Source organism: Diceros bicornis, chromosome 17, assembly GCF_020826845.1.
Source record: "Diceros bicornis minor isolate mBicDic1 chromosome 17, mDicBic1.mat.cur, whole genome shotgun sequence".
Classification (NCBI taxonomy): Eukaryota; Metazoa; Chordata; class Mammalia; order Perissodactyla; family Rhinocerotidae; genus Diceros; species Diceros bicornis.
In genome coordinates this window covers 62,264,968-62,291,860 of record NC_080756.1, presented here as the reverse complement: position 1 = coordinate 62,291,860, position 26,893 = coordinate 62,264,968, and the positions used below count along the sequence as shown (strand labels likewise).

The 26,893-nt window shown below is 47.5% G+C and overlaps 2 protein-coding genes across 4 annotated transcripts in view; both read right to left on the bottom strand.

Moving 5' to 3' along the window:
* The window catches only part of TUBA8 (tubulin alpha 8), a 32,803-nt gene extending 16,405 nt beyond the window's left edge, over positions 1 to 16,398 (bottom strand). The window contains exons 1-2 of one of the 3 annotated variants that reach the window (XM_058559180.1): positions 15,670 to 16,398; positions 14,718 to 14,797 (exon numbers count right to left, since the gene is read on the bottom strand). In XM_058559180.1, coding sequence (XP_058415163.1) covers positions 14,718 to 14,753 — 36 coding nt within the window. In that variant the 5' untranslated portion in view covers positions 14,754 to 14,797; positions 15,670 to 16,398. Of the gene's footprint in view, positions 1 to 1,202; positions 1,654 to 14,717; positions 14,798 to 15,669 lie in introns of those variants that run through there. The other 2 variants (XM_058559181.1, XM_058559179.1) reach the window with 2 other exon arrangements.
* Positions 16,399 to 17,522: 1,124 nt separating this feature from the next.
* Positions 17,523 to 24,221, bottom strand: PEX26 (peroxisomal biogenesis factor 26). The gene is made up of 5 exons (XM_058559182.1): positions 23,744 to 24,221; positions 22,521 to 22,661; positions 21,765 to 22,060; positions 20,364 to 20,510; positions 17,523 to 17,870 (listed from the first exon to the last, which is right to left on the bottom strand). The coding sequence occupies exons 1-5, from the start codon at positions 23,971 to 23,973 to the stop codon at positions 17,767 to 17,769; spliced, it is 918 nt and encodes a 305-aa protein (XP_058415165.1). The 5' UTR covers positions 23,974 to 24,221; the 3' UTR covers positions 17,523 to 17,766.
* Positions 24,222 to 26,893: the final 2,672 nt, after the last annotated feature.

Sequence of the window (26,893 nt, the reverse complement as noted above, 5' to 3'; positions counted from 1 at the left end):
CCAGGTACTTCAAGCTCCCAGGTGTGTCTGGAAGCATGCTCCAGAGAGGGAGAGTGCTGGCCAGACCTGGAGCAAGAACCAGCAGAGCTGGGGCCAGAGCCAGAGGGCCCTGGGCACTTTCCAAAATGAGCAGAGGCCAGGGGAGGGGGGAGGTTCTCGCCTGGCCTGCTGGGTCACTGACTCCTGCAGCCAGAGTGCCCAGAGAACCTGAGCTTGGCCTGCCGGACGTGCTCATTCCGCTCCCCTCCCCCACCCAACCTTTCCCACCCACCTCCGGCTACGGAATCCAGGACTCTGGGCGAGGTCTCCGGCTTTCCAGACCCCCCCGAGAAGTGGACTGGAGGCGAATTTTACCCACCCTGGGACGAGGAGGGTGACAGGGGGATTCTAGAGGGTGGAACTACGGAGTTTGGCGAGGCCCTCTCTGGCAAGTAAGATCTGCATCTGGGAGAGGAGATAGAGGCAGGGGTGGGGGAAAGGAGTCGCTGCAGAGCCCCCTAAGGCAGGTAGGAAACAAAATGAGAAGTCAGAAGTCCCCTGGCCTTCCGGAGGGAAACTTCTGTGTGCCAGAGTCCTTCTGACTTTGACGGCTGGAAACTGGGGACTTGCCATGGGTGCCAGGTGCCTGGAAAGCGGGGCGACCTCGAGCTGTTAAGAGCCCCAAACCCAAGCAGACGGCTTGGGACGGGAAAGGAGAACGACCCCAAGCCTGGGGGAACTGTGATGCTCTAAGTCCCCTGTCACATTTGTCTGGGTTTGGGGACCTGACTGCACCCACTCCCCCAGCCCCCCGGGCCCAGCCCACCCATCTGGAATCCCCGGAGTGCCCCCCTTTTCTCCCCACTCTGGTCACTGAGGAGCCTGCCCGTCTGGGGATCCCTCAGAATCTCACCTCTTCTGCACCGGCCTCCCCATGTCCTCCCTCCACTCGCCTGCTTGTGCAGATCTCCCTTAGGTCCTTTCGAGGGGCAACTCGCCCCAGGTGTCTCCTTTCCCTCTACAGTAAAGGGTAACGGCACCAGGTGTCCTCTGTCCCCTCAACCCTGAACTGACACTGCCCCCCAGGAGACTTTGAGCTCTGCAGATCCAAAGCCATGGATCCGTTAGCCTGCGTAGTCTCGGCTCTCGGCTGGGCGCTCGCCCCGCGCCCCGGGGCCCCGGCCCCCGGCCCCCGGCCCCCGCCCCAGACCCGGAAGGCTCACCATCGCGACCGCTCTGCTCGCCCGCTCGCCTCCCCGCTGGGCCTGCCCACCCCAACTGCTCCAGATAGGCCGCCTCCGCTGTTGTGACACGCTGGGCGGGAGGGGGCCGGGGACAGACAAGCCAGGCCAGCAGCTGCCTTGCAGCATCACAGTGCCCGCGGAGGGGAGGGACCCGGCGGGTCACAATCGCTCCTCCCCCCCCGCCGGCGGCTCAGCTCTCCGCACCTCGGGCGCCGCGCGGTGGGAATTGCTCGGCGGGCTCCTCGCCTCCACCGGGAGGCAGTCCTATCACCAGAGCGCGCCCCTGCCCCCGGGAGATGGGCCATTATCGTTCCAGCTGCTTAGGAAAGAAATGTAATCACGTTGTTAGGCAAGATGTTCGCTGCTCCCCAAACTTTCATTCTCTTCCTGCTCCCAAACACTAGCTGAGCCAGGAAGGCCTGGCCCGGGCGGGCGGGAAAGGCACCTGCTGGGTTTAGTCGACCGCGGTCACCCTCCACCCGGGAGAGCGCAGGGGCGGTGCCGGCTCGCGGCGGGAGGAACCGGCTCCAGGCTCAGCTCGAGAGCCACTTGCCCAGCCTCTGCTCTGGGGCCTGTCTCTGCCTCCCTCAAGGCCTACCCGGTCACCCCGAGTTAAAGGAGGCAACGCTCATAAAGCTCCTGGGACACAGCAGGGGCTCTATGTCAGCTGTTCGCGTTTCCACTACTCTGTGGGTGTCCACCACCCTCCACCATTATTTTCCAATCTCTTTCCTGATCCACTTATCATTACATTACTCCCTGTCCTACTTTTAAGCCCAGAATGTACAGAATGATCTCAGAGTTCTGGCTGCCTCCTTGACACAAATGATGCCGAAGGGCAAGGGATTCCCTTACTCTCCCTCTAGTCTGAGAGGGGGAGGGGAGCTGGGTCTGGCCTGGGTAAGAGCTCCTCTCTTCACACTTGCAATTTTGGCCACTTTATTAAACTTTTCTCCACTTCCCTGTCCCCTCCGCCCAGCTCCATGGTGGGCTGGATGATTATGGTCTTTGGGTCTCACTGTAAAATTCCACACCAGGGCCAACCCACAACAGGTAACCCAGCTTCTGTCTTCTCTCCCACTCTCCTCAGGCCCCTGACCACGGACCACCAAGTCACTCCAGACAAATTCCTGGCTTTTCTGCCAGACGCTACTGCATAGAGCTGCCTTGACCAGACATGGTGACGCTCCAAGTCTCCAAGCCACAGACACAGACTCACCTTCTCTCCCACTCCTAAGAGGTGCCTATCTCTGGCCAGTGGAGAATGAGAACACTTCTTTTCTTTATTTATGTAGCAATTTGTTCTGCTAACCACCCCTTTGTATATTTTTTTATTTATACTATGAGTTTCCAGAGGACAGGGCACATGTCTTAATCATCTTTGCATCTAAGAGAGTACCAAACATAAAGCTTTACCCACTGATACATACAGTACTTCATAAATTATGAGTTGAATTCTTGTCTATCTTATAATGTAAGATCCTGAAAATTGAGAATCATGATTAAGCTAACTGCCAAGCAAATGGTACATGCTCAATAAGGGATAATGACTATTATTAACTGTATATGTATCTCTCTTCCAAACTCCTGTAGCACATTCTATTACTTCTTCCATTACATTTATCACTTTCTACTTCGGATTCTAGATATGCGGGAGTGTCCAAGTGTTCCTCCAAAATTGGGACACCTTGAAGGCAGGGGTTGTGTTACTCATCTTAGTGCCCTCCCATCAAAAGTAGCTAGTTGAGTGCATCAAAGTTACTCAGTAAACATTGCTGAATAAACTGATTTTTCGAGTTCTCTTTGTGAACCAGCAAATACCTTATGAACAGGTTCTTAATGTCTTGGGATAAAAATGATAAGGACAATGCTAGTGATTATGATTGTATTCAATTGCCTATCATTATGATGATGCCCTTTGAACCTCATCATCTTTCTGTATATGGTGTTTAGGGCTGGAGGGAGCCATGACTACACCATAAATGCGGGATATAGCATCTTTTGGTTCCAGGGAGATAAGAAGAAGGATAGCTGTTATGGACTGAATTGTGTCCCCCCAAGTTCATATGTTGAAGCTTTAACCCTCAGTGTGACTGTAGTTGGAGACAGAGTCTTTAGAAGGTAATTAAGGTTGAATGAGGTCATAAGAGTGGGGCCCTGATCCAATAGGACTGGTGTCCTTATAAGAGATACCAGGAGTGCACGTGCACAGAGGAAGGCCATGTGAGAACACAGAGAGAGGGTGGTTGTCTACAAGCCACAAAGAGAGGCCTCAGCAGAAACTGACCCTGCTGAACCTTAATCTTGCACTTTCAGCCTCCAGAACTGTAAGAAAATTAATTTCTGTGGGTTAAGCCACCCACTGTGTGGTATTTTGTTATGGCAGCTGGAGCAGACTAAGACAGGAGCCTTAGAGTTTGGAATAAAAAAAGGTTTACTTCTTTTTGGTTTTTAAGCCCTCTGTCTTACAATTATTTGACTTGTGGCAACCCAGATCTCATTGATACTTCTCCCATTCCACCTCCATCCTATGCCTTTCTCCCTGAGTAGAAGTTTGGAAAGAAGGAAGGACATGTTTTTTTAGTCCTGTGATGGTTAATTTTATGTGTCAACTTTAAAGATCTGTTAATTTCCAGGCACCCACACAGCTGGGGTGAGCCTGTGAATTCCAAAGAGCAAACATTTGGTCAAACATTATTCTGGATGTGTCTGTGAGGGTATTTCTGAATGAGATTAACATTTAAATCACAGACTTGAGTAAAGCAGATTGCCCTCTGTAATGTGGGTGGGCCTTGTCCAATCAGTTGAAGACTCGAATAGAACAAAAATGCTGAGTAAGAGGGAATGGCTGCCTGCCTGACTGCTTGAGCTGGGACATCAGTCTTCTCCTGCCCTCAGACTGGAATTTATACCCTCAGCTCTCCTGGGTCTCCAACTTGCTGACTGCAAATCTTGGGACTTCTCAGCCTCCATAATCAGGTGAGCCAATTGCTTCTCTCTCCCTCTCTCTAGACATAGATAGACATATACATATACATATACATATACATATACATATACATATACACATATACATATACATATAGAATAGGATATATCTCCTATTGGTTCTGTTTCTCTGGAGAACCCTGACAAATACAGTCCCCTTTTTGCAGGTGGTAAAACTGAAGTCAAATCTGGGCTATTTATGAGAAAGCAATCGCATACAATGTGATTTAGGCCTTGTAAAGAAATAACTCCACCTCCACTACATTCCAGGTACTATGTGTGAACATATTTCTTCTTGCATGAGTTTTTGTGCTGTGGGGTCACATTCTCAAATACAGTATACTGATAGCCTAAAAAGTTGAGCCACACCCATTTGCATAGGGGGTAATGTAATTTCTATCAATCACCCAGGAGAAGAGTTGGTCTTCATGATATTTATATACCTATTATTTATACACTATCCTGACACTGAGCACTTTCTATGTGCTAAACACTGTGCTAAGGGCTTACCTCTTTTAGTCCTCACAACAAACCTGTGAAATTAAAATTTCTATTATCCCCATTTTACAGATGAAGAATTTTGATATTTATAAATGTTAACTCTTATTCCTGATCACACAACCGGTAAGAGATGGAGCTGGGGTTTGCACTCAGGGAGTCTGACGCCAGAGGCTGAGCTCAGATGTTTAATCATCACCTGTAAACTGGAACTGGAAGGACAAACCTGAGATACGGAGGGCTTGTCTTCGTTCTCTTATCTTAGACTTCAAGAGTCCACATTCCTAGGGTGGTGCTCTAGTGGGTGGGTATTAAAGACAGAGTTTACCAGGTGGGGGGAAACTGGGAGCCCAGTGGAAGAGACACAAGAAAGATCTGTTAATTTCCAGGTACCTACACTGCTGGGGTGAGCCTGGAATTCCAAAGAGCAAACTATATTTTATAATCAGATTATCTGAATGTAGGTTGTGAATGCAAATGATCCATAACCAATCTATAAATCAAAATTGGGGTGAGTTTACTATGAGCCAGATCTGAGGACCATATAGCCCGGGAGAGTCCTTTCACAAAGGAAGGGAGCACTCCAAAGAAGTGGGGTGTACAGAGTGGTTATATACCGTCAAAAAGCATGTATCACATATGATTGGAATGTCCCTTTTACAATAATCACGAGATTGCTGTGCTGGCATTTCCTAGAATACAGCAGGTCAGCAATCAATCCCTAGCCTAGGGAAAGATGCTTGTCCTTAAGGAAATGCCAATGTGGGGAAATTTACATCCTTATCTTTAAGGGCATTGTTCGTGTCTTTGTGACACAGTAAATACTTAAAGCAGATATACAATGCATGCTCAACGGTCATGTCAGGCCCTTTTGGAAAAACAAGTTCAGGCCGAATTAGTTTTATACCAAATGGCTTCCTCATATATTCTGATATATCCTATTGCTTGTCATTTATTTATCAAGGTACTTGCCGTATTTATTTAACTTTGGTTACCCCTAGCCCTAAGTACACTCACATTTAAATATTAATATGCCAAGCTTGTTTCTCATATGCTGCAGGGCACTAAGAGAAAGGGAGGGTAGGCATTTTTTGCCACAGTAATCACAGATAAAGTGAGGGCTGCATGGTTGCAGCAGCCATAATCATCAAGAGACCACCAGAGAAAAGGTGAATCTTGGGACAAATTTGGAGCCACACAATCCAGCTGGCCCTTCTCCCAGGCCAGTCTCCTTCCAAAACCAACCTTGGAGAGTCTGGGTTGTTTTGTCTTCAGTTGGGGCAGGCAATATTTTCCTACTGGCCGTGATTCTTCCCTCCACTCCTCCCAATGGGTTGATGTCAGAAATGGCACATTTCAGAGCATTGTCTCTATAGCTTCACCTTTGATCCTTGTTAAACTCACCTCCCCTGGGAGGGGGCAACCCTTTAGGCTAACATCAGTGGGTCACGTAGAACTCAGCAGAAAGAGAAGGCAGTGAGAACATGAGGCAGTGCGTGCTTAGGTTGGGGGTCCAGGACAGACTAGCAAAGTGCAGAGAATGCTGAGGTTGGGGAACTAAGAAAAAACTCATCTCCTTCATAAATTGGCCCAAGCTGATCAGAGGCCAGCGCTGAAGCCTTTACCTTCACTGCCTCTAAGGCTCTGTTACAGACCAAGTAACCACCTGCTTCAGCTGCCAGCTCCTAAGACAGCACCAAAAGATCTTGTGGGATAAAGTGGCACCGGAGGAAAGACGAAGCAGTCGGGTCATTATCTTCTTCTCTCCAAGGCCTTGGCATTCTGTATAGAGTTAATTCTTCACTTGTTGGTTATTTCCCTCCTGTCAGACACTGAAACAATTGGTTGAATTATCTCTTTTTTGTTTTTTCAATTATTTCACGTATTGCTATGGGAATGCAAAGTGATCCGGTCTTTCTGGACCACACCCTGGCAGTATGTTAAACAAACTAGAAAACTGTTCTCACCATTTATGTTGCAAATCCCCTTGGGAAAACTATCCCAAGAAAATAACCCACAAGGAAAATAATGGTACTATTTTATGGCATTTTCATATGCAATCTGTTAGAGCTGTTATATAAGCAAAAAGCTGGAAAAAAACTGAAACAGCTGACAAATACTGCACAGGGAGTTAGGGGTTTAAGTGTGGCCCCCAGAAGATATGTCCACTCAGAACCTCAGACCGTCGCCTTATTTAGAATAAGGGTCTTTGCAGATGTAATTAAGGATCTCAAGATGAGATTATCCTGGATTAATGTGGGTCCTAAAGTCAATGACAAGTGCCCTTATAGGAGACAGACAAGGAGAAGACGCAGAGACACAGAAGAAGGCCAAGTGAAGATGAAGACAGAGACTGGAGTCATGCTGCCACAAGCCCAGCATGCTTAGAGCCACCAGAAGCTGGAAGACCCCATGCAAGGATTCTCCCCAGTGCCCTCAGAGGGAGACACCGTGATTTTGGACTTCTAGCCTCCAGAGCAGTGAGAGAATAAATTTCTGTTGTTTTAAGCCACCCAGTTTGTGGCAATTTATTACAGCAGCCACAGGAAACAAATACATATAGTAAGGAAGTAGACGATGTTGGACACTGAATAGATGATGATAGTAGCTGGAAAACCGCAGAACTCAAAGTAGTAGATATGGATTTATAATGAACAAATATGACTGTACATCGAAGAGAAAATAGAGATAATTTCACTTTCATGGGTTTTCTTTAACAGGGTTGTTTGAATGAATAGAAAGCATTTCCTGTCTTACAGACCTGAAACCATAAAACTCCTGGAAGAAAATACAGTCAGTACGCTCTTTGACATCAGTCTTAGCAGCATCCTTTCAAATACCACGTCTACTCAGGCAAGGGAAACAAAAGAAAAAATAAACAAATGGGACTTCATCAGACTAAAGAGCTTCCACAAGGCAAAGGAAACCATGAACAAAATGATAAGAGGACCCACCAACTAGGAGAAAATATTTGCAAATCATATATCCAACAAGGGGTTAATTTCCAAAATATATAAAGAACTCATAAAACTCAACAACAAAAAAACAAGCAGCAGCCGGCCCCGTGGTGTAGTGGTTAAGTTCGCGTGCTCTGCTGCTGGCGGCCCGGGTTCGGATCCCGGATGCGTGCCGATGCACACTTGTCAGGCCATGCTGTGGCGTCGTCCCATATAAAGTGGAGGAAGATGGGCACAGATGTTAGCCCAGGGCCAGTCTTCCTCAGCAAAAAGAGGAGGACTGGCATGGATGTTAGCTCAGGGCTGATCTTCCTCACAAAAAAAAAAAACAACCACCTGATGAAAAAATGGGCAGAGGGGGCTAGCCCTGTGGCCTGGTGGTTGAGTTCGGCGCACTCCACTTCAGCAGCCTAGGTTCAGATCCTGGGTGCGGACCTATACCACTCATTGGCCACGTTGTGGCAACAACCCACATATAAAGTGGAAGAAGACTGGCACAGATGTTAGCTCAAGGCAAATCTTCCTCAGCAAAAAGAAAAAATGGGCAGAGGATATGAATAGATTTTTTTTTTTTTTGGTGAGGAAGATTGGCCCTGAGCTAACATCTATTGCCAATCTTCCTCTTTTTGCTTGAGGAAGACTGTCCCTGAGCTAACGTCTGTATCAGTCTTCCTCTATTTTTTGTATATAGGATGCCGCCACAGCATGGCTTGATGAGCAGTGCGTAGGTCCACACCAGGGATCCGTGTCAGTGAAACCTGGGCTGCCAAATTGGAACATACGAACTTAACTCCTACACCACTGGGCTGGCCCCTAAACAGACATTTTTCGAAAGAAGATATACAGATGGCCAACAAGCACATGAAAAGATGTTCAACATCACTAATCATCAGGGAAATGCAAATCAAAACTACAATGAGATATCACCTTACACCCGTTAGAATGGCTATAATCACCAAGACAAAAAGTAACAAATGTTGGAGAGGATGTGGAGAAAAGGGAACACTCATACGCTGCTGGTGGGAATGCAAACTGGTGCAGCCACAATGGAAAACAGTATGGAGATTCCTAAAATAATTAAAAATAGAAATACCCTATGATCCAGCTATCCCACTACTAGGAATCTATCCAATGAACCTGAAATCAACAATCCAAAGAGACTTATGCACCTCTATGTCCATTGCAGCATTATTCACAATAGTAAAGACGTGGAAGCAACCCAACTGGCCATCAACAGATGAATGGATAAAGAAGATGTGGTATATATATACAATGGAATACTACTCAGCCATAAAAAAAGACAAAATCATCTCATTTGCAACAACATGGATGGACCTTGAGGGTATGATGTTAAGAGAAATAAGCCAGAGAGAGAAAGACAACCACCACATGATTTCACTCATATGTGGAAGAATAACAAACACATGGATAAAGAGAACAGGTTAGTGGTTACCAGGGGCTAAGGGGGTTGGGGATAGGCATAAGGGATAAAGGGGCACATATGTATGGTGACGGATAAATAATAATGTACCCTTGCAATTTCACAATGTTATAATCTGTTATGTTCTCAATAAAAGAATTTCTCTAAAAACTATATGAATGTACTGCATGTTCAGCAAATTAAATATATTCTTCAATGAACATACAAAAGAGGCTTAGTGCTTCTCTAAGTAAGTAGAGTCATCTGCAAACATTAGTTCCCATGCTGAGAACCTGGCAATCGGGAGGCTACCTTTTTTGTGGTACGATGTATATGTGATTCTGGATTCTAGCACTCCTGACTCTCCCCTCCCACATCCCACACTTAATCAAAGGCAACAATAATAACAGCTAGCACTTGCTCCTTCTATGCCACGCACTTTAAGTGTTCACATGTTAGTACCATTTAATCCTCACAACAAACCCATGAAGTAATGCAATTATTATCTTCATTTTACAGATAAAGAAACTAAGGCACAAGAAAGATGACTTGCCCAAGGTCAAAGTAGGGGAGCCAACATATGAACTCAGGCATCATGGTCCCAGGGTCCACACTCCCACTTATACAGCAAAATTACTCCATTGGGTTTAGACCTTGTTTCTCCAAAAAAGCCTTGTAAAACTTCATGTGCTTCCTGGGAGCATTAACAGGGCATGTCTTTCAGCCATTGTCTTTAGCACCTCTGAAACAACTAATTGTCACCCAGGAGATCATGAAATCCGCGAACGGGACAGAACAGTAATTAGTCCTAAGACAAGAGGGGGTAGAATCCTCAGAATGTTCCAGAGCAGTGGGTACCTGCTGGGAGTAGGCTGCTATCCTTCTCCCAGAGCCCAAATGTGCAGGGAGACTTGGAATGGGTAGAGTGACCCTTCTAGAGTAACAAGGCAATTTTAGCTGCTCTCCAGCTTTGCAATGGACAAGGAAGGGTGAGCAGAACTCTCAGACAACACTTTGAAAGGGGTCAGAGACACAGAGTGGCTTCCTTTCAGAGAAAGCACTCCATTCCTTGGGATCTGGCTGAGGCTGCTGGTAACCAAGAGCTTGTCTTACCATGCATCATCCGATGGAACCACCAGCTTGTACTTATATCTACACCGAAGGACACCCACCTGGCTGTCTTTGTCATCACTGGTACATTTGAAAACGAACACTGCCTGCTCTTTCCCTCCACAATGAGCCAAGCAATGACACAGCTAAAACAGATGCCAAAGCACTGTGTCCTTCCTCCTCCCCAACCTCCACCTCCACAGCCCTGACACTTGCCTTGGGCTCACCAACTTTTGATGCTTCTATTTCTTCCTTCCTTAATTCCCAAGGCTAAATCCAAGTTCATCCAACAAACCTACAGTACATGGCCTCTTACATGCATCGCCTCATTCTAGGTGTTGTAGGGGATATAAGAACATGAATGCTGGTGCCAGTCTGCCCAGGTTCAGATCCCAGCTCTACCACTTAATAGCTGTGGGACAATTGGGCAAGTTACTTAACCCCTCTGTGTCTGTTTTGTTGTCTCTAAAATAGATATGATAATATCTATCTCGTTGGTTTGTTATAAGATTCAATTAGTTAATATATGTAACGTGCTTAGAATGGTGCCTGGCCCATTGTAAGTACCTTACAAATGTTAGCTATTGTTATTAGCATTTGAAGACATGGTCCCTGCCCCACACAAAAGGCTTTTATCAATTTGGAGAGACAAGCTATGACCCCCTAAAACGGTTAAAGAACAAAACAAGTATCTACTGACTTAGTGAAATGAAACGTTTGGCTATTAAGTGCAAGAGACTGGCTAAAAAGAGAAATATCATTGTAAGAGTGCGAGTGGCCAGTGAAGGCTTCATAGATGGAGACATCTGACTGAGCAGTAAGTTGAGATCTGAAGGATAAACCGACTAGGGAAACACGAAGTACAAGGGAGAACATAGGGCTTGAGTGGGTTGGGGGTTGAAGCCAATCAGCAATAAGAACGAAGGCCAAGACTCTGGGTAGGGGACTTCAGGAGGGGAGAAGGAATGTGGATCCAGGTTTTCTCTGCAGTTGGAAATATAATTAGACAAACCCTGGAGGTGAGAGATGGAGTTGGAGACTGGGTGTCATTCAGATAAAGGAGATAGTTGAATCCATGAAACGAGAAAAACTTGCCAAGAGAGAACAGGTACAAAGAGAAGAGCTGTGGGCAGAGCCCTAAGGGTACACTCACTCCAAGTCTGAAGGCGAAAGAAAAAGACAAGCCAGCTGAAGAAACAGAAAAGGAGTCAGAGAAGTTAGAGACAGAGCAAGGAGCCAAAGAAGGGATGATGCTCTACCACATTTGGAAAACAAGCCTTTTACATAAAAGGATGAATGTCTTTTTCTAGAACTTAATGTATCTCTGAGGGTGAGAACCTGTTGGTTACATTGTAAAGACCATACAATTTGGTTTTCTACCCAAGGAACTTCTCCATATATATAATGTTGATGTTATTGTTAAAGTGACTTTTTTCTATACTTCGGCAAAAATCCTTTTGTTTTTCAACCAAGTCTCCAAACATTATCTTATACTTATCAGTTCCTGCCTCAGATAGTACAAAAGTGACAAGGAGATGTTAAAAGTTTCAAAAAGACTGCTGAAAAATAGGAGGTGGGAAATAGTGTTAAATAGGAGCTCGGGTCAGGATTAAAATTAGAAGTGGGTCTGGGCCGGCCCGGTGGCAGAGCGGTTAAGTTTGTGTGCTCCGCTTCGGCGGCCCAGGGTTTGCTGGTTCAGATCCTGGGCGCAGACCTATGCGCCACTCATCAAGCCATGCTGTGGTGGCGTCCTACACAGAGCAACTTGAAGGATGTACAACTATGACATACAACTATCTACTGGGGCTTTGGGGAGAAAAAAGAAAAAAAAAAAAAAAAAAAGGAGGAAGGTTGGCAATAGATGTTAGCTCAGGGCCAATCTTCCTCAAAAAAAAAAAAAAGCATTTCTTAAAAATAAAAATTAGAAATGGGTCATAAAACCCCAACCCCACCTATTAGGATCTGGCCCTGTTGGGGAAAGTGGGCACCAGTAGGCATTCCACATTCTACTTATACCTCCAGCTCTTCAGCCACCACAGAAAAAGAACAGAGTGCTCCAGTCTCTTGTCCCCCAACCCACCCTCTCCTAGATCATCTCCTCTCTTTAGTAGAGGACTTCTAGCTGAGCCAGTTAGTCCCTCTCATGCACAAACAGGTTTGTCTGTGTCGATGTAAATAATCCATAACCAATCTATAAATCAAAATTGGGGTGAGTTTATTATGAGCCAACTTTTGAGGACCATGGCCCTGGGCCTTCCTTCCCTAAGGAAGGAAAGGCACCAAAGAAGTAGGGTGTACAGAGCGGTTATATACCGTCAAAGAGCATGTATCACATCAGATTGCAGTGTCCCTTTTACAATAGCCACAAGATCACCCTGCCAGGTTGTCCTATATATAGCTATTGATGGACACAGCAGGGAGCAGCTCTGCTGTCTCGATGGGCGTGGCTGGTGTCAGGTCTGTTGTCTCGAGCTGGGTGGTCACAGGATGAGTGCAGCAATCAAATCCTAGCCTAGGGAGAAATGCTTATCCTTAAGGAAATACCAACGTGGGGGAAAGTTGCATCATTATCTTAAGGGCATTTACTCTTCTCTTTGGGACATGGTAAAGCAGATACACAACGCATGCTTGAAGGCAACAGGCCCTGTTGGAAACACAAACTCAGGCCGAATTAGTTTTACCCCAAATGGCTTCCTCAGGTGCTCCAATATATCTTATCGCTTGCCATTTATTTATCATCTGCAAACAGCCATTTTTTTCACAGGTTCTCAAGCAGCGGGGCTACCAAGAGGGTTGGATATTTAAAAAAATAAAACTAAAAGAAAATCAACTAATATTAGCAGTAGTTATCTCTGAGTGGTGGGATCACAAGTCCCATATTTGCTTTTAGGCAATTTTTAAGTATTTTCTAAAACATATATGCACTGGTTTAAGACATGAAAAATATTTATCAACAGGTCGAGAGGCTGGAAAACAATATCTGGATCCCTACTTCATCACTGGAGGAATGGCACAGACAGGGACTTCATAGGCTGCTAAAGATATTGTGCCCATTGCCTTTAATTTAGCTTCTTACAGTCCAAAACACTAAGGTTTCTAGAGGCAGAGAAGTAAAAGGGCCCTACCATAAACACTCCACGTGTTAAGTTCCAAAGAGGTGCTACGCCAGGGTGGTGAGGGAGGCCTTGGCCAGCCTGCAGGAAGCTTGCCTAACTAATCCAGAGAGTAAAATTAGCAGAATGACAGCAGGCCCCACCTGTGGGTGCCAGAGGTACAAGTCCACTAGCCCAGAGGCTTCACGCAAGGGAAGAGGCTGAGCTAGTGGATAGGGGCCCTATTTGCAATTCATCTCAGGCCTTTCTTTCTGCCCTTTTTCTGGCTGATTTAACCAGATGGCAGAGGCTGCTTGAGTGCCATTCCAGACTAAGAAAAAAATGGAGTGTTCAGACCGTGAAAGGGCCGGCTCTTATCTCCCCACTTGGCTGCAGTAATGACCAGGCAGGCTGAACAGACTGCTGTGTTTGCCAGGAAGCATAGTAAAGAGGCATGACCATTACATGTTAATCTTAAACCCAGGGTTGCTGTGCTTCTAAGCTTAGGAGAGGGCAGAGAGGTTTCGGTATATAAAAAAGGAAAGGGTGCAGGGGTTCAAACCCTGTGAGCCTCTCAGACAATGGAATACCACGTAGCTAATAAGAAAGAGGCAGCTCTCTCTGAGTTGATAAGGAACAAACATCCAAGATTAATCACGTTTTTAAAAAGTGCGGCACAGTGTGTGGTATGCCATCACTTGTGTAAGAGAAAGAAAAGCTTAATATCAGAGATTAGCTCTGGAAGGATAAACAGACTGGCACCAGCGGTGGCCTCTGGGCAGCAAACTGGGAGATGTGAATTGGAGTGGAAAAAAGACTTTCTTTTCCATGACTTCCCTCTTGTAACTTATGAATTCTGGACCATATATATAAAACTCAAATATATTTTTAAAACAGTCTGCATACACACGTGCAAACACCTGCACAAAGCTATGAAATCATTCCTCAGTCCCTTCAAACTCCCTTTCTGGGAGCAGAACCCGACATCCTCCTCCAGCACCATCTGTTCTGTGGCCCGCCTACCTCCATCCCTGTGATGACGCACAGTAGCCTAATTTCTGCTCTCCACCTCACTCCATCTTTCCCAGCCTCCCGTCTGATCACAGAAGAGTATACCCGTTACTGCTCTCCTTAGCATCCCTAAATTTTAAAGTATCTGTTCTATGTTGTATCCTCTCAGAACCCTGTAATCAACTAGCTCCAGCTGAAGTCACCTCTCCCAGACACACTTGCATAATAACAATGAACTTCAGGCAGAGAGTGACTGATTTTAGCGGCAAGTGAGTCAGAATCGTGGAGAAGAGAAAGGAACACTAGACTCGAGGGTCAGCAGACCTTGGTCTTCTTCAGGCTATGTGACTTGGGGCAAATCTCTTTTTCCTTAACTTAAAGAGAAGGGGGCTATAACAAATGATCGTTCCAGACCTACCATCCTCAAAATTCCACGTGCCTCTCTGATTTCCATCCGCTCTGAACTTGACGTGTACTGGCTGTGTTCAACAGCGCTGTCTGACAGAAATATAATGCAAGCCATAGATGTCATTTTAAACATTCTAGCAGGCCCACCAAAAAAGAAACAAGCGAAATTAATTTTAATAATAGATTTTATTTTACCCAATATATCCAAAATATTGTCATTTCAACATGCAATCAATATAGAAATTATTGTTTCCATTCCTTGTTTAGCACTAAGTCTTCGAGAGCTGGTGTGTATTTTACATTTACAGGACATCTGGATTTAGACCAGCTACACTTCAAGTGCTCAAAAGCCACATGTGGCCAATGGCTAGCGTGGTGGACAGCACAGCACTTAAACGTCTTAACAAGGAAGGCCTCACTCTGCTCCTGACCCCATTAAGCCCAGAATTAAAGATATTGATCTGAGTACCAGCGTGCATCCTCAGGAAAGGGCACCATCATCGGAGCAGTCTTGGCTCTGAGTTCCTTGTCTGACTAGGAGGACAACTCTGAAGAGTTCAAGACAAACGTAAAACGGAGGACCTAGAGGCCTAGCAGAACAGTACTGGGGAACTTCAGGGCAGAGAACAGAAAAGTGAGCTGGGCAGCCAGGTCTTCTGTATCCTCCGAGTTTCACAATACAAAATCCACACGCTCACCAAAAGCACACAGATCTCTTGTCATGTCAGTCATATCAACTCATTCATTTAAACACCTCTGAACACCTCTAATCCCCAGGCACTCGGCTGGGCAATGGGGATACAGCTAGCCCTCACAGGAGCTCTTACTTGGGGCAGGATAACACACTAAGCACTTCATAAAGATCTCATTTACTCATCCAAAAGTCCCTATGAGAAAAGAACTAAATTACAGATGAGAACCCTGAGGCTGAGAGGTGCAATCCCTTTCTAGCAGCCACACACCTTGTGAGAGGCGGAGCAGGGATCCAGACCCGACCGCAAACACTGCAACAAGCCACACTCCTCGCTTCAGGGGGCTCACAGTTACTGGAGGCAACGAAGAATTTCACAATTATAAGGCCACTGGGTCACTATCACAGAAGGGATATGAAATAGGGGCCTGGAAGCAGGGGACATGGGGAAAGGATTCCCAGAGGTAACCCTTGAGTAAGTCTGGAAGGTTGAGGAGCTCACCAAGCAAAAAGGGAGGCCAGACCTTCCAGAGGGAACAGCATGTATGAAAGGCACAGAAGTGTGGGGGAGCACACAGTGTTCAGAGACTGTGACTGGCTAAGCAGATGGAGGGCAGCGTGCATACAGATCAGAGGCCCCATATGAAAGTGGAGGTGTCAGCCCAAACCAGTGCATAAGGGGCCTTCAATTCCATGAAGAAGAATCTGGGTTTTACCCTGGAGGCCATGGGAAGTCGTTAAGGAGTTTTATCCAGGGTAGTGAACAGGACCAGATTTTCATTTTAAGAAATCATTCTAAAGGAGAGAGATCTCAAAGCTTACCTGCCTCCCTTCCTCTCCCCAGGGTTCTTAACTATTTAAAAGCCCATATGTTTCCTACAGAGTTGGACCACACCCCAGGGACTTAATTTCCCAAGGGCCTGTGAAGTTTACTTACTCTACCCATCTTACTAAAGAGAAGTTGTTGACTTGCAACTCCTAAAACTCAGCCTATGAAAAGCTAACAAGCACCTCCCATATTTTTGGCATCAACACTGCCGGAGGTCCCAGCAGGGGTAGTTTGCTGGCCTTCAGCTGCAGAAAGGCTGGCTCCTGCTGGAAGCCTTTCACACCCTGACAGCAGTTCTACATTTACTTGCACAGAGACATGTAAGACTCTTATAGCCAGTGACAGAAAACAGTGAAACATTCAGCTACTCAAACGCTCAAGCCCCAATGCCTCCTCCCCACAACAATGAATAAAATTGTTCATTGCCTTCAAAACCCATGTCTCCCCTTTGCCCAACCCCTCCGCACACGGCTTCTAGCTCACCTGATTACCCAGTTCCATTTTCAGCTCATCAGCCTCTGAGGCTGGCCTACTTTCCAAGGCCCCACGAGCAGAAAAACTTGTGCATTATACAAACAATAGAATATAACTAGAACAACAGGATATAGAAAGGGAGGAACCAGCAACCAAGGAGGCATACCAAGGAGGCAAGGACACAGGCAGAACCTGGTCCAAAAGCTATCAGACAAGGTACAAAACTACTACTGCAGAGCAGGGGGAAAGGGCTGACAGCAGGGAAAGGGCAGGAGACACACCGAGTGTAATAGAGCAGGGCTTGGCCACTGACAACCTGGAAAACTGAGCTGAAGCCTGAGAGGCACCACACAAGATCACTTACCCAGTGAGGGGAGCTGAGCAGCCTTACTTTGTTTTCAGCGGTCACCCAGGTGGTTCTGAAAGCCAGGCCCTGGTCTGAACAGAGAGAGGGCCCAAGCAGCTTCGAGCCTATCGCAAAACCATGGGAACGGAATACTGATAAATAGCTAAACCAGATCTGTGGAGAGGAGCACAGAAAAGAAAGAGGCTTTCTCAGATCTCACTCTGACTACTCAAGTGCCTGCCCTGTAGGGCGATTTTCAGAGGTAAGTTTTTCAAGGAAGTGAAAGGCCAAGGATCACTCCATCAGACTGGACTTCCTGAACTTCCAGTTTCATTAACACCCTGACCTGAAAAATCCACCCTGTGCCTTTGCCAAGAAGATGGAATGTTCATGAACGCACTCTCCTTTCCCGAACTCCTCCTTCACAAGGGGCCTCTGGGAATATGGGGGGGGGGACTCTTCTGGAGGACTTGTGTTCTCTGGCCCCACTCTGTTTCCACATTACCTACCAACACAAGCCAAAGTGTGGTGCGAGGGAGAGAGCATTCAGGCAGCAAGATACAGTTCACCTGACTGGATCAGCTCTTTCTAGAATCAGGCTGGCTCCACTCCTACAGGGAACCAGCCAGCAAAACAAATAGGCTGACACGGATGAGTTACTCTGCTTCTGTCGTCGCAGACATGAGGGGCAGAGAGGTGAGGTGAGTGAGGAAGACCCCTCAGTCATGGATGGGAAGCTGGCCGAGAGGAGGAAACACGGCCTCCCGGATCCGATGGAAGAGCTGAGCCAGCTTGTACAGGAAGGGCAGGGAAGCAGGAGAAGCTGCAGGGAAAAGGAAAGACTGTGGTCAGTGTGCTTCCCTCCCTCCCACCACACGCAGCCCCACGTCCCATCCCTTGGAAACTCTACCGCCTTCGGAGAAGGCATGATTTTTTTAAAGCGTATTTTGATGCCTAATGATAGTTGCTCCTCCTCCCCTCCCCAACAATAAAGAATTTCACTTTCTCTAGGATGTATCCTCTGGGATATATTTTCTTTACTTGGATTACAGTGACCGTAAGTTTGCTGATCCAAATTTATTATGTTTTAATCCAACTTTTTGAAATACAAAAACTGGTAATGGTGGCTACCTCTGGGAGGTAAATTTGGGAACAGACTTTTCATTACATTCCTTTTTGCATCTTTTAAATTTAGAGCTAGTGACAGTATTACCTATTTTTATCATAAGTTAATTATATTGAAAAAAAAATGAAGCAAAAGCTACCTCTTTGGAATTAAAGCTGAGCTGGCTTGTTTGTTTTCCTTATTTGAATTACTGATTTTTTTAACTGATTTTTTTTCTTTCCTAAAAAGAAAAATGTTATTTCTCACAGAAAGCTATTGACAATCTGCCCTCTTTATATCCTTTCTACCAAGTTCTAATTGTGGCCCAGTCGTGGGTTCTCCACTCCCAAGCCACCACCACTGCAATAAGTCAAGACTGCCACCAACAGTCAGGGCCGTTGGGCCAGGGCACTTTCAAGAAGCTCTGAGGGGGCCGGCCCAGTGGCACAGCGGTTAAGTGCGCGCGCTCCACTTCAGCGGCCCGGAGTTCGCAGGTTCGGATCCCGGGCACGCACCAATGCACCGCTTGTCAGGCGATGCTGTGGCAGCGTCCCATATAAAGTGGAGGAAGATGGGCACGGATGTTAGCTCGGGGCCAATCTTTCTCAAGAAAAACGAGGAGGACTGGCACCAGATGTTAGCTCAGGGCTAGTCCTCCTCACAAAAAAAAAAAAAAAGCAGCAGCTCTGAGCACCCTTAGAAACAGCAAGTTCAAATGGCCCCTTGCCATCCCCACTTAGGAGACCAGATTTTATGAGACTAAAGGGCTTATAAGAACCATAAAAAAATTCTCTAAATTTTTATCAAGTCTCTGGAACAAAGTAGAAAGTTAGAGGGTGGACAGGAATGAACACAAACTACCCTTAGCTTTCCTGAGAGCTAATGAGGGACTCTTCCTAAAGCAGACAGAGCTGTTCAGTGGGCACTCCTGCTCAGTGTTCAGCAAAGGGGTTAAAAGACGACTGTGAGCTGTGCACAAAGAGCTCATGGAAGGAGAGAGAGGGGCATGGGGACGCGGGAAGATCTAAAGATTAAACCAAGAACCAGCAGTTTTGAAAATAGACAAATTGTTTGTGTAACCCTGGGCTAGTCACTTTTCTCTCTGGTTCCGAGGTTTCCCACCCAAAAGACAAAAATGAAGGGACTGGAATAAGGGTTTCCAGTTTTCCCTTCAGTTTTGTTTTGTTTTGTTTTGCTGAGGAAGATTCACCCTGACCTAACATCTATGCCAATCTTCCCCAATTTTCTATGTGAGCCACCACCATAGCATGGCCACTGAGAGACGAGTGGTGTAGGTCCGAACCCGGGATCCAAACCCAGGCCGCCAAAGCAGAGCGCAGCAAACTTAACCACTAGGCCACGGGGCCGATCCCTTTCCCTTCAGTTTTGAAAGTTATACAATTCTATTCTAAATCTAAATTCATGAGAAGAGTAGAGATTAGATCATAACTCACACAGAGTAACACACACAAAAACCTAAAATAGTGAGGGCCTAACCTTTGGCCCAATGCTCACCCGTCTGAGGAGTTAATCCTCAGGAAACAACAAGGTCATTCCCAGTAGCACTTAGGAAGCTCATGTCTGCTTCATGCTTCACAGCACGGCAGAAAACAGTAAGAAATAATCAAATGTCCAACAATAGGGAGCTATTAAATCAATTATGGAAGCTTCTGTAAATTGGAATATTATTTAGCCACCTAAAGCTACGTTTTAAAGAATATTTATGACATGCAAAATTGTATCTATATCCATAGAAAAAGACTGAAAGTATAACCATTACAATAGCAGGCATATAGGTGATTTCTGTTTTCTTCTTTATACTTTTCTATATTTTCCACATTTTCTAAAATGTATACATATTTCTACAATTTAATATGCTTTAAATTAACACAAATTTTTTTAGACATTATGATAAGATTTTCTCTTTTAAATTCTGAGGTTCTACTCAGTGTTCACCCCTGGATACAGTAGATAACTAAACAGCCCAGAGTCAACATTCAAGGGTGAACAGGGTAGAGTGGATTTTCTCCAGATTGCTCTCACGGACTCCTTCTAGGTGGGCTGGGGCTGACTCTTGTCCGGGTCCAGCAACCGCTCCTTCTAGAAGAGACTCAGGAGGTAGCTCCATCCCCTGGAGGGTTCCCATGGGCCCAGCTCCTGTCAACTGCCACTTCCCCAGGAAAGGTGGGAGGGGAGGCAGGCTTCACTTACCTGGATCAAACCTTGCCACCAAGAGGCAGAGGATCAAGGCGGCCAGGAGGCTCTTTTTGAAGGGCAGGGAAAAGAAGTGGCTCACTGCAAAGTCCCAAAGCCGGCGAAGCAACAGCAATAGTGACAGAAACTTGTGGGAGAAGGAGCCTGGCCAGGGAGACAGAGCATAACTTCAGAAGAAGTCATGAGAATCAGCTTCCCTGCTTCTGAGCTTTGAGCTTGATGGTAAGAGTAGAGCAAAAGGTACAGAACTTGGCATCAAACCCCTTTCCTCCCCTTCCTCCCCAGGGAGTAGAGGGGCAGAGGGTTTGGGTAGCCACAGGGAATCCCTGAAGCCAACAACCTATTTGCAAAGAAGTGATCCTATCTCAACAAGTGCATGTTCTTAAGCACCCAAAAGAAAACATTTTGGAGAACAGGATTACAGTCTCCTAATAGCTGAAGGGCTTTCATGTAAAAAAGGGATTAGGCCTATTGTATACATTACCAAGAGAAAAGACAAGGATCAGTGGGTAAAAAATACCAGGAGAAAAACTTAAATTCAGCATCAGGAAGAACTTCCCTACAGAGCTATCCATAGATGGAATGAGCTGCTTCAGGAGCTGGTGAATTTTCTGTCCTGGGAAGTATTCATATACAGACCATATGGTCACTCGAGGGAAAGCGATGAGAAGGATTCAAGGTCCAGGGAAGGGTCTGGAGTAGAGGACCTTTAAAGTCTCTTTGTAACAAAACAACTCCCACACCCAACCAAACCCTGTGTAGGTACCCTGGTAGGATGCTAGCCAGGTGTACGGTGGTGGGTCTTAAAGCGGTTTCCCTATAGAAGCCATTTTGTAAAACTGCACTCTAACGGGCAGAGGTGGGCTGCCTCTGAACGGGGTGGACACCAATCACTGAAGAAGACACCCAAGAGGTCTAGTAAGTGCAGGCAGACAGGATGCTGGACGGGGGGCCCAAGCTGAGGAAAAGTACTTTTTATCTCATAAGTCAAGTTATAATCTTAGTTGCTTATCTTCCTTTGACTATCCCCAAGCATACCTCAGCTGTGTCTGTCTTTGGGCCAGCATTTAGAGGAGTAACACCCCACCCAGGCCAGCATGGTGGAGGCAAGAGACCTAATGAGAGGATTCCAAGGAGAAGGTGACTTTCAGGAGACAAGAGTCAAGGTTCTGAGACCAGGCACCACCTCCCCATACGGAGATTCTCCTTCCAATGCCAAGTTCAGAGGATCAGGGCTTGGCTTTTTAAGCAAGTCAACAGGTTTCCTATTCTGTGATTTGGATGTTACTCATACAAAGAATTGCTGGCAAGCTCCCCAGAACATCACGATGGACCCCAACGTCCAGGGGAAAGTCCACAACTCCACTTTACAGAGGCCACGGAAGGATAATGTCCTACCTTGCTGGTTTAGTTTCTGGGCCTCCTCAGAGCCAGAGCATTGGTGTCCCTGCTGTTGCCTTGCTGTGCTAATGGCCTGGAGTGCGTCCAGCCGCTGCTCATCACTGAAGGCTGCAGAGCCCACCACCAGCTCCTCAGCCTCCGACAGGCAGCCCAGAGGCAGCAGAACCCGCTGCAGGTGAAGTTCTGCCAAGGCTCTGTATTCTGGAAGGCCCTGATTGTCTGGGTCTTGGAGCCAGGCACTGACCACTTCCAGCATGGCTCCAGGCTCTTGCATTTTGCTGTATAAAAGAACACTGCAGCCCCAAATAATACAATCCCCCAAAAAAAGAACAGTCAGTGCTCCACAGTTGCTTCACCTCTCAAAACCTCCACACTTCTCCTATCCAACCCCTCCCCCAGCCCCAGCCCTTCCCTATCAGATGCTGACACTGATAAAAATTAGGAACTCCTAAGAAGTAGCAAGAAGCTCTCTCAGCTGACACACTCCACTTCTGTCATCCCACTTCACATCTATTCCCAGTGTCCCCTCTCTTTCTCTTTTCCCTACCCCACTCTTAAATTCTTCTTTCCTCTTCCTTTATTGCTATGTTTTGAGGTCTGGGGAAAAAAACAAAAAAAAACAAGGAAAGAATTCGATTTGGAGGGAAACGGCAGGGAAGTGGAAGAGAGGAGCTATTAGGCACTGATTCAGGAGATGGTGTGAAAACGCTCTTGTTCCTGGACGGATGCAGCGAGTCAGCGATAAGGACCTACCACAGCTCCAGGACTCTGGGGGGCAGCTCTTCAGGAACCTGGTAATACTGAAGGACCCAGGACAGCACTTCCCGCCACCGATTCATTTCTGCCAGGGCCTGGATCCCCACAACACAGAGGGAGCATTTCACCTCCGAGGAGCTGCCAGCAGAAGAACCAGTTCCGGTTTAGCAGTGTTTCCCCTCCACTTCCGTTCCCACCTGCACTCTGCGACTGTTCTCGCCAGCTCCCAACTCAGCAGCCATCACTTCTACCCTCCCCAGCAGGCTTCAAGCGGCCTTACCACTTCAATTGCTCTCGTGGGCCCCGACACAGAGAAAACTGCCTTTTTTCCCAGGGGTTAAAAATTTCTGTAAACCTTCTAGAGGGAAAACAACTGTTGCCCAACACACATCTTTGTATCCAGGTAAAATCGGGCTTAAATTAACAGGAAGGGTTCATTTAATCCTCAGGGGAAAAGGACACCGTGCGGCACCGGCGCGCGAGCGCAGCGAGCTGCAGCGGAGCCTGCCGAGGCCGGCACCCGGCGCAGGTTAACAACTCCACCACTGGCCGTGCAGCGCCACCTAGTGCGCACCTCCAGGCACCAGCATCTCAGCCTTCAGCATTGACCCCGTCAGCCCCTACCAACCTCTAAAAACACAGCCAGGGCTCCCCAGCTCCTCCGCCTCCGGGGTCAGCTTTGGCTATTCTACCCACCACCTCCCTAGTGTGGCCTAACGCAACTTTACAATCCATAGGGAAACGATGCCCTCAACTACCGGAAGAGGCTAGCAGCGTTAGAAAGAGCAACGCAGGGCCAAGGTTTTCTTCGGATTCTTTAATCCAATCCTTCAACAGGACCAGAACACTACTCCTGCCCTCTACCCCATTCCCATTCATCAGCCAAGGTCAGAAGCGAACAACTCGGGGGAGGGCCGTGTACCTAGGAGAGGACTTGCACCAGCTGCTTACTGAAATAATGTGACACTACCTTCCCGTCAGGCCATGCTACACTGGAACAGGGTTGCCACTAAGCTGTCACACGACTTGCCCACTTCTTCCTCACTGTGCAGTGCCTCAGTTTCCCCCTCTGTAGAATGGAAACAAGATGACCAACCAGGCTTTCCGAGAGGACCACTAACGAAATCCAGGCGCACGGTTCCTGGCGAGCAGCCCGGGAACGGCCCCTCCCGGACCCGCGTCCCTCCCCACGGTCCCGGAACGCACGGCGCCACACGTACGTGCCCGCGGGCTGCTCCGCCGGGGCGCCGTCGGCCAGGGCCCGCCGGGCGCGCTCGCAGGCGTGCAGCGCCGCCGCGAAGTCCAGGTGCACCACCAGGAGGTCGGCCGCCTCCTCCAGCAGGGCCGCGGCCGCCGACGGGACCGGGGCGGCGCGCACCGGCTCGCTGCTCCGCAGGGGCCCCCCGAGCGCCCTGGGCGGGGCCGCAGGGGTCGGGGAGTCGCTCCTCATGCCGGCCGGGGCTCAGGCCCCGTCTCCCCGCGCGTCGGAGCGGCCGCCGCGCCGGCCTAGGACAAAAGCCGGAGTTCTCATTCCTCGTCGAGCGTTCCCCGAGGCCGCGTCCGGGGAAGGAAGAGGAGGGGACTGTGTCTACGGTTCAGCCTGGACCTGCGGAACAGCCACAGCACACAGTACCCGCCCTAGCACCTCTGGCTCACGACACAGACCGATACCCACTAGCCCCGGGAGCGCCGCCCCGGGTTCCTTCTACGAACAGGGCCGCTCAACGCAGGCGCGGCGGCGCGGGGCAGTCTGGGAGTTGTAGTTCCCCGCTCCCCGGGGGGCAGACCTCTTGATGCCGATGGCGGAGTTCGGACTACTGCCCCGACGGTGCCGCGCCGTAGAAACCGTCACCGTCCCGGGAGAAAACAAGCGGGCACAACCGCTTCGGCATCGGGCGACAGCAAAGCGGAGGCTGTGGTGAGACGAGGAGGTCCCGTCATTAACCAGTTCCGGCAGGGGCCGGACAGAAGAAATCCCAGTAATGGGAGTGGAGCTGCGTGACGGCTCTGAGGCCCAGCGTCTGCCGCGATCGCAGTGAGGACGGGCGGAGGGCCGGCCGGGGAAGGCACGACGACGCCAGGGCTGGCCCTTCCCCGGGCCGCTTCGCCGTCCCGGGCCCAGCTCCCCTGCCTGTGCGTGCCGGGCCTGGCGCGGGGCGGCCATCCCCTTTCGTTCTTGCCTCGGCCCTGGGAGTTAAGGACGACTGTGGCCCCGCTTTACGACGGAGGAAATTAGGGCTGTTTTAAATAATTTGCTGAAGGTCACACAACTAGTAAGTGACAAAAACGAGGTCAATCCAAGGCTCTTTTGGCTCAAAGGCATATATTTAACCACTATTCTGTTATCAGGACAGGACGAAGTCTATCCTTCCTATTTGGGGCATTCGCAAGCATCGCACAAGCAGGTGACACGAGCTCATTGGGCCCTCGTGGTCTCATATAAAATAGAGACAGTATGAAAACCGAGGCCAGACAGTGTGTATCACAATTTATAATAAAGTACTGGAGCAGAGAAATTATTCGATAAATTATAGCTACAGTAATAATTGGTAAATTATTGTACACATACATAAATTACATTTATTATTATATTCTGTGCTTCACTCGGGCTTTGCCGTGCCTTCCAAGTTTATACCAAACCCTCTCAGCTTTACCTTCTCCCCAGTTCCCTACCTTTTGAACTCTCTCCAAAGGTTCCCTAGAATTGTTTACCCCCCTGGGATTAGATTAGACAGGCCAGGCACAGGTGAGTGGCTGCTCACCCCATACATTCCCTTCTCAGCAGACACACCCAGCTGCAGGGCTTTCATCTCGCTGCAGAAAGTCCTCATGGAAAGCTGAGGCAGAAACATCAAACCCATCAGACTCTGGGGAAAGAAAAATACGGACACTGTCATCAATATAAGGTGATAAAGCCAGGACTTCACTTTTTCCACAGATATTTTTTGAACACCTGCTAGCTGCCAGGCCCTGTTCCAAGCACTGAGGATCCCATAGTGAACAAGAGACAAAAGTGTCTGCCTTGGTGGAGCTTAAAATCATAGTGAAAAGAGACAGAAAATAAAAAATAAACAAGTAAAATACATACAGCAATATGTCAGATGGCAATAAATACTAAGGAGAAATAAAGTAGAGAAGAGAGATTAGGAGTGACAACAGTGGAGGGATAAGGTTGGTATCTAGATTTGACCTCGTTTTCTAACAGTAAATCCAGGGTTGGGGACAGAGACGAGAGAAAATGCAGCCCTCCTGCTCAGGACTAGCCTCTGTCAGTAGGATCACTATTCATTTGGGAACACTGCCCTTGGGACCAACATATTCTCAGTGTCATTTGTGAGAAGCTGTACCCTAAGTCCCTCTTCCTCACCAGGCAGTATTCATCCCACACAGCAGACTCCAGAAGCAAGTGGAGACCTCTGGAAAATGTGAATGAGTCTAAGGCTGAAGGTACCAAAATAGTTTATCAGTTCTGCCTCAGATTTGACATCAGATGGTGATCATTAGTAATAACATAATTATTGGACTGCAAAAAAAAGAAAAAACTGTTTCTCAGAACTGACTTTAGAAATCTTTCCTGAAAAACCAGGAAAGCAGTAGGAGCGTCAGAAAATAGACCTGACCAGGCCTGGGCAAGTTGAGACTGGCAGGACCACATCACTTCACTTCCAGGAAGACCCCCTCTAAGTGATGGCTGCCTGGAGAAGGCTCCTTCCTTAATCCCAAAGAAGTTTCTTGCTATTCCCAAATTTTTCCAGGAGATGGCAGCACAGCCTTAAAAGAAGCAGACGTGCCGGAAACAAATTTGCCTACGTAGTGCTGTGGCTGCCAGAATAAGGTCAAGATTTTTAAGGAAGTGAGAGGTTGCTAAAAAATCATATAAAAATATGATTGTGTTCTATTTCTGTGTTTCACCCAAGTTTTGACTATCCAGGGCTTCATAGTGGTCTGAATGTCACCACTTTACCTTTAGCACACTGTTGTGCCCACAAATTGGTTCCTCAACACATCATCTGTGGCTCTCCACCGTCTCCTCTATGTCTGAATGTACCCAGAATTTCTCAAGCTGAGACACAGCAATCCTAAACATAAGTAAATTTATTCCCCTGAGGGAAAGTGAACAGGTATGACATAGACTCAACCAGTCTTCGTGACTCAGGGCTCATGATGCAAGCTTGGAAACCTCCCCTTGGAGTAAAATAAAGAGTGGAAACAAGAACAGTGCTCTCAGAGCTATAAGGCCTGACCCATGTTAATATTTGTATTGTTGGAATCATTCCATTTGGGGGAAACTAGTAGAGTGAGACACAAAATCCACATTATGAGCCATGCCCTAACTGACACCCAAGCTCAGAACTTAGTGTTCTGCCCTC

Excerpts from the sequence above, each read along its gene's own strand:
- PEX26 (XM_058559182.1), bottom strand. The coding sequence starts at position 23,973 with ATGAGGAGCGACTCCCCGACCCCTGCGGCCCCGCCCAGGGCGCTCGGG. Across the intron at positions 20,511-21,764 it reads CCAGAAACTAAACCAGCAAG|GCTCCTTCTCCCACAAGTTT; the intron begins GTAGGACATTAT and ends CTCCCTGGCCAG. Across the intron at positions 17,871-20,363 it reads GGTGGCAAGGTTTGATCCAG|CTTCTCCTGCTTCCCTGCCC; the intron begins GTAAGTGAAGCC and ends TTTTCCCTGCAG.